Source organism: Manihot esculenta, chromosome 8 (assembly GCF_001659605.2).
Source record: "Manihot esculenta cultivar AM560-2 chromosome 8, M.esculenta_v8, whole genome shotgun sequence".
Lineage (NCBI taxonomy): Eukaryota > Viridiplantae > Streptophyta > Magnoliopsida > Malpighiales > Euphorbiaceae > Manihot > Manihot esculenta.
Genome location: NC_035168.2, coordinates 35017659 through 35024806, shown reverse-complemented (window position 1 = coordinate 35024806; position 7148 = coordinate 35017659). Strand labels below are relative to the sequence as shown.

Below are 7148 nucleotides of genomic sequence, written 5' to 3'. Positions count from 1 at the left end.
AAAAGAAAAGGTGGAATACAACGCGGAAAGCTTGAAACCTTGAGAATTTCCATCAAATGCTCGGCAGCCGCAGGCTGAATGTGCGACTGGAATTTTCATGTCTAGTGTTGGCAGAGATCCAAGCTTAGATGACAATGCATGCGTGTCTTATCATCATGGTATATAGACATTGCATGCAAATATTTATAATTAAAACTTGCTTAAGGTTTTTAAAAGAAATAGACTTTGTGATGAGCAAATTTTATTTTTCAAGTTTAAACACATGGCATGCTCATCATCAAGTACCCTAATAATGGGCAAGGCCCACTCTACATTCAAGTGACTGTGCTCTCAGTAAAGGGCGAGCAGTATTCTCTTGAATCTTCTTTTATTATTATAAAAAATTATACCCACCATATTAGTGAATGAACTATTCAAGCTTAGTATTGTATATTTTTACGCCAAAATCCACAATAACCATGTGCATATGTGCAGATGCAGCTTCAAGCTTCAATGATTGTATAAAATAATTTTTGGGTATTTAGATGGTAAAATTTTTCTGAAATTAAGGATTTACTTTAGAAGCAGCCAGTAGGCTTGGTAACTAGTCTTGTCTTATCCACCCGGGCTACACTAGGCTAGGCTATAGAATATGAAGTTGAGACTATTTCATCTAAGATTGTCAATTTAATGAGGATAATAGCACCCATAATCATTTGAATCTAGACACTGTTCCCTCTCAGTTTCACTGAAAAAGCAGAACTTGAATGATACACAAGGATGTTATGTTAACTCCAAATATCAGACAAAGGCACAGGCCTATGTTCCTTAACCAAAGGCCTAAGGATCTGCCTGGCCCAGCCTGCCGAAAGAGACAGCTAATTTGGCAGAAAACACTAAAACATCAAGCAAATATGACTTACAAACGCTACATTTACAGCAACAACACAGATTTTCAAGTTACATATAATGGCACAATAGAAAAGATAAATGACAAGATGCCAAGGAAAGAATAAGGTTACTGACTCCAGAAGTTTGCCAATGTTATGGCAACTTGGGAATGAAGCGAGACATTTGGAAGAAACTTGAACATATTCATTTCAAAAAGAAAAAAATAAAATAAAGATGAAGTAAAAACATATGCATAATAAAGATTCAATTTCATTATTATTATTATTTTTTTCCATCATTGCAGCAACTAGTGTTGAGATTGATCAAGATATCATATTTCACATTCCCAACCAAAGGCACAATCTTATTATAGAAATAGAATACATACAAAAAACAAGTGGTACAAGATTGCCTACATCTACTAAGGTAATAAAAGCAGTTTGAACTCCATTATCTTAACAGGCAGAAACACTCCTCATCTTTTCATGTATTGCCTTGTAGCACTGGAGGCTACACAGCGGAAGCTTCGACTTCGAATCCCTGTACTTGTATGGATTCGTACAGGATGGACCTGCACATTTCTCTCGGGGAGGAGGGTACCTGCAATTTCCACAATAACAACATAATCGTCGGGCATCACCGCTTTTTAGGAAGAATATATATATAGAACAAGTACAGTGAAGAATGCGAGAGTATTTGCAGGAAAACCAAAAATTTATATTATACCTGCAAGGCTTAGGGTCAAATATACTTGGCAAGCCCATCTCATTGGGGAATGTTACAACTGTTCCTGAAGGACCAATCACCCATCTAACATGGTCTGATGTAAGAATCATAGCATTTGCAGCCTTCTCCTGCAAATGATCCAAATGCATCAGAAAACTTTCACTTGAAGAGATTCTGCATTACAACGAGACTTACAATAAAGGAGAGTTGCGGCAGAAGATGAATATCGATTACCTGTGCTAATTCTTCTTGCCGTTTCTTCATTTTATCTTCTCGCTTCTTCCTACTGGAATCTTGGCCCAGTATTTTTCTGATTGCTTCAGCCTAAGATTACAAGTCAAAGTTAATAATGTCTCCACAAGTACGCAATTGACATGGTAAAAACTAAAAACAGAAATGGACAATTTACTATATAGTCCAAAGTATTGCCATTATGTGAATCTCTTAATTTTGAAAATTAGATCCTTCCATCCATTTAATGCCTTCTTAACCCTAATCCATAGAAAAAGTAGGTCAATTCTGTCCCTCTCATTCTCACTGACCACCTTGTCTCCCCCTCCCCCTCCCCCCCCCCCCCCCCAAAAAAAAATGATCCTTAAAGGGGCTCTCTCTCTCTCTCGTTCTCACTGACCCACCTTCTCTCCAGTCCCCCCAACCTAACACCTTGCCCTCTTGCTGATTGCAACCCAACAAACTTCGATGTTTTAGCTCTTGCAACCCCACTCTCACCAGCTATCACAGACAAGGCACCTCCTTTCCCTTTGTCTCACAACTGTAGGCGTTTCCTTGGATTTCACCAGCTCTCTTACAGTCTATATTTCTTTCTCCAAATCGTCATGAAGTCTATTTATTTCTCCTAAACCTCATACAGCCATGACCACCTAGTTCAACTTAGGTGGAGGTTTTTGGTCCTTAAGAACCCAGAGGCCTTTCATTAATGAAATGGTGATGAGGAACTTCAAACCTTATGCAAATGAACAAAACAGTGGTTCTTTCTGCAAGGTTCTGTTTTCATTTGGACTTATCCTTTTCGATCTGCTTGTTCGGTATCTTTTAGGGTTCTATTGGATGATGAACAAATGGGAGAGATGGAGCTGGCTTCATGCTTGATTTCTCACGATTTATGATGTTAGGGTACTTGATTGCAGTAATGATAATAATCTCAGTTATTTTGTACCTTTTCTGTGTATTTACAATTGAGAATTAACGAACTTATGCATTCTTTGCGTTTCTAAGAAGCCAAAAGGATCATAGAACACAATTGGAAGTTAGAATTGTTTTCTCTAATAATTCTATTTTTTATTTTCGGTTTGTTGTTTATTCTGATACCTATTGACTGGGTTGGTTGTTTTGTTGTTTTTTATTTCGACATGAGACTTTTTGGGGTGAGGATGATGAAGTGAGGAGGACAGTGACAATGGGATTGCAGTTTTTTCTTTTTGGGGGTGGGGGGAGAGAGATGAAGCAAGGAAAGAGCTGCTGGATCTTGAATTTGGTAAATATGATTTGATTGCTAGATAATGAAGTCTTTTTACTAAGCATTAACAGTAAAATGGCACTAAAACGAACAAGAACTAACTTATGGTTTAAAGAAATTAAACCCCATGGATCAACTAATCATCAAACTAGAGAAATCAGCTAGTGAAAAAGGGCAACATATAGGGAAAATATGGCAATTTCTACCAAAAGGAAACAGCGTACACATGCGGAGAAAAATAGTACAAACCTCTGATTCCCTAGCCGCCCTTTCCACTTGCATCCTCCGTCTTTGAAGAGCCTCAGCTCTCTTCAATTGCTGCTCCACTTCAGTAAGTTTCTCTTTTTGCTCTATCAAAGAAATAATTGAAAATTTACATGTAACTGAAGTGCAACAAATGTTCAATAGAAGAGTTGCACAAGAAAAACAACATCATTTACAAACTTTTAGGAGGAGCTGGAGGCAACCCATTTGGGAACTCGATTAAACTAGCACCATAACTGGAAGAACCATCTTTGCCAGTTTGAAGTGCACGTTGACGCGTGGTAACTGTCATTTCTTTCTTAGAATCTTCCATTAAATCAACTAATTCTTTTCTTGGCTTTTTCCTCTTCGTTGTAGGCTCACCATCAGACCCTGGTTCTTCCTCTTCCACATAGTCAGTATCATCAAATGCTCTCCCTGTTTTACTCTTCTTAACCTCCTTGCCAAATCTTGATGAGCTATTATCTCCAACATCTGCATCATAGAGACCATCAACATTTCTTTTCAATACCTTCGATATTTTCCGTTGTTTCCTACTTCTTTCTTCCTGCTCATCTTCATATTCTGCACCATAATCAGCAGTAATCTTGGATGTTTTTACTTTTTCAAGGTATCGGATCTCATCATCATCCTCATATCCATCATCAAGCACTCCATCTAATAAGCGTTTCTTAGGGACCCGTTTGCTCTTACGAACTGGCTCATACTTGTCTGTTTGTTTTGAAGAGATATTTTCTTCAGGCATTCTCCCCCTCAAACCATCTGCCTTCCCAACAGTTAAACCACTTCTAGAGAAATCCTTCCAAGGGACTCCTCGCAAACCACTCCCCTTTTCTGAAGCCAATGAATGATCATCCTCCAAATTGTCCTGTAACAATTAAAAAGAATGAGCTACTAGCATCACCTAAATGATAATGCCAACAGAACACTGTTAAGTGACAAAAGGAAGGAAAATGGATGAGAAAATATTCACAAAAGATGCTCCATTTGTCCTATAAAAATATACTTCTAATTTCACATAGAAGTATCGTTAATATAGTTAAAGTATAAATTTTATTTACTAATATACCTTTCACTCATGCTGCTCCATTAAAAATTAAATACTTACTATTATTAAATTATTCTAGAACTAATGAATTTTACTTTTTCAATGCTTACTAATGTTTGGGGGGGGGGTGGTATATTAGTAAACTAATGAATAAACCACTTTCTCAAAAAAGAAAAGAGTTGCTCACAATCTGAGACAGATGAAAAAGAATGTCTATCCTTGTGTGGCAGAGGGAGTATATTAGAAAGTGCTTACTTTAGGCAACTTTTTATTGAGTTTGAATTATTAAATTACAGGGAATAAGAAACAAATATTACAATTTCTTGTACTTTGCACTTAATCTTAAAAAATGGACCAATTTAAAATTCTGAAACTTTCATCAATTGCCATGTAGCAAGAATGGTTGCTGGAAATGTGTCCTCCCCTTTAATTTGTTCATCTAGTCAACATTATGGATATGGCTGCCAAAACATAATGCAGAAAAGACCCGATAAATTTTGAATGGGAAGTACCTCAATCAACTTCTGTTGGGGATCTGGGAAGCGGGAAGACCTGGTAGAAGAAGACCCAACAGCAGATGCACCATCAGATGCAGACTTGGCATTAATAGTACGCGTGACGCCACCAACCTTAAGCTTGACCTTTTTCACTTTATTGTCATTTCCCACTCCATCTGAAACAACTCTAGACTGCCCCAAGCTGCTTGTGCTTTTCCAGTTAGCTGGGGCAAGAACACCTTCACTGCATCTTCTGGAATCAACTCCACTGAGCCTCTGCTCATTACTTCCTCGAAAAGACCCATTATTGGAAGCCTCATCAGATTCTCCAAATCCTCCATCTTCAGGCTTCACTGTATTCTGGGCAGATTCAGAGTCCAAAATATTAGTAGATGAAGTTCTTGAGCTGCATAAATCAAACTAACTTCTTTCTCAGACAAATTAACCATAATCACTATCATATAACTCATACTAGTCTTACACTGTCTGAAGGTGGTGTGGACGATAAGGATGAAATATCATGGTAATCAGATGGCAGCTGTGAGTCATTTCGAGGACGACGAGATGTAGTACTCCTCCTCTTCCTTACAGCACTGCTTGCATCACTAAACCCAAAACCTTCCATAGTCATAAAGGAGGTTGAAGCAGATGACTAGTGCCGGTGTTATTTGTCAATGAAAGGGAGCTCAATAAGTCAAAAGAAAAAAAACAAATACGGAAATGGTAACTGAGCGCATTGCATAAGATTGGATTACATATGAAACTACATTGAATAACTCAAGCCCACTCATGCCCCTCTACAGGGGAGTTGACCAGGAAAAAGAAGAAGCAAGAATTCAGTTTAGCATCAATGTAATTATCACTGAACAGAACTTCTATTTTAGTTCATATTAGTTGTTCAGCAACAACAAAATAACCAAAAAGAGTACATGACCCATTTCATAATCGATAAATTTGCAGAAAGTATAAGAAAAAGAATAGATGAATATCATATTTCACCATTTACTAATATCTGTTCCCTAAAACTGGAAATCCACATGAACTTAGGCTAGTTTCACATGACACATACTTCAAATCTCTTCCTACTTTTGGATGCTATAAGCAAACAAATTTGGCACAATTATAATTTCAAGCCTATTGATAAAGGCATTAAAACACCTAATATTAATATTACTGAATTATTAAAAAAAAACCATAAAATTGCCAATTGAAGCACAAAGAACAGTTGAATAATACTAAATTTAAACATTATAAATCAAGGATAGATTCATCCCGGAAAACATCAACCCGCATAGAGCAACTGAAAACTAGATCCACAAGATAAAAAATAATCAAATGAATAAATAAACAAAAGACTATCAGAAATCGAAATCCAGAAAATTTGACACAAATCAAAAATCATCAAATCGAAAGACCCACATGAAAATCCTGCTTATACACAAGCAAAATGGAATACCCAGATAACAAGCCCTCACAAAAAACAAAAAAGAAATCAAGCAGAAAAGAAGAACAATCACGTTACCTTTCTGGGTGGTTACGAAAATCCTGAAATCCCTAAATCACCCTATAGAAACACCCAAGAAGAAAACAAACACTGTCGGCAAGGTAATAGGGTTTTGGGTTAACGGGTGCTGGTAAGAAAATTAGCCAGGTGGGGAAGCGTGATTGGACAGATAAAGGAGGAGGTGGTGGGTCTTGGATGAAATGATGAGAGGTGGAGAAGAGGACTGGTGCGAAGGACTTGCTGCAAGATTCATCATCATCATCATCTTTCTTTCTTTCTTTCTACATCTAAAACCCACCAGTCGCCCGTGCTCTTGTTGGGTCACCACCTTCGCACTCTATCTCCTCTCGCTGTAGGAGGATGCAGCTTCTGACGTTTGGGTCAATATCCTCCAAAGTCCAAACCTTTGGTCTTGCTCACAGCTCCGTTCGTTAACGCAGGGAAGCGAGCGCGTAGCCCAGCACTCCACGCGCCCTGCGCCTGCTGCATGATTGTTCAGTAACTCGGCCAATTATTACCAATCCAAGCTATGTTTTTCTGCGTTTACCTTCATCCTATGGGAAAAAACAGTGACTGAGTATTATTTTTCAAAGTGAAACTTTATTTCTTAAATTTTCAGTATAATTAATAAATTAATTTTTATATTTTTAAAAATAAATACTTAAAATTTTTTTTATAATTCATCTATTAAATTAAAGTCTTTTTATTTATTATTTATTAAAAAATATAAAAATATTTTTATTATTCTTTTAAATAAATAAA

The 7148-nt window shown here is 37.1% G+C and overlaps 1 protein-coding gene across 1 annotated transcript; it reads right to left on the bottom strand.

The window, feature by feature from the left end:
- Nucleotides 1-1206: 1206 nt before the first annotated feature.
- On the bottom strand, nt 1207-6856 carry LOC110621561. The gene is made up of 8 exons (XM_043959148.1): nt 6405-6856; nt 5364-5534; nt 4898-5242; nt 3518-4205; nt 3323-3423; nt 1831-1920; nt 1597-1724; nt 1207-1470 (listed from the first exon to the last, which is right to left on the bottom strand). Exons 2-8 carry the CDS (start codon nt 5511-5513, stop codon nt 1326-1328), a joined length of 1647 nt encoding a protein of 548 aa, XP_043815083.1. The 5' UTR covers nt 5514-5534; nt 6405-6856; the 3' UTR covers nt 1207-1325.
- Between the last annotated feature and the right edge of the window lie 292 nt (nt 6857-7148).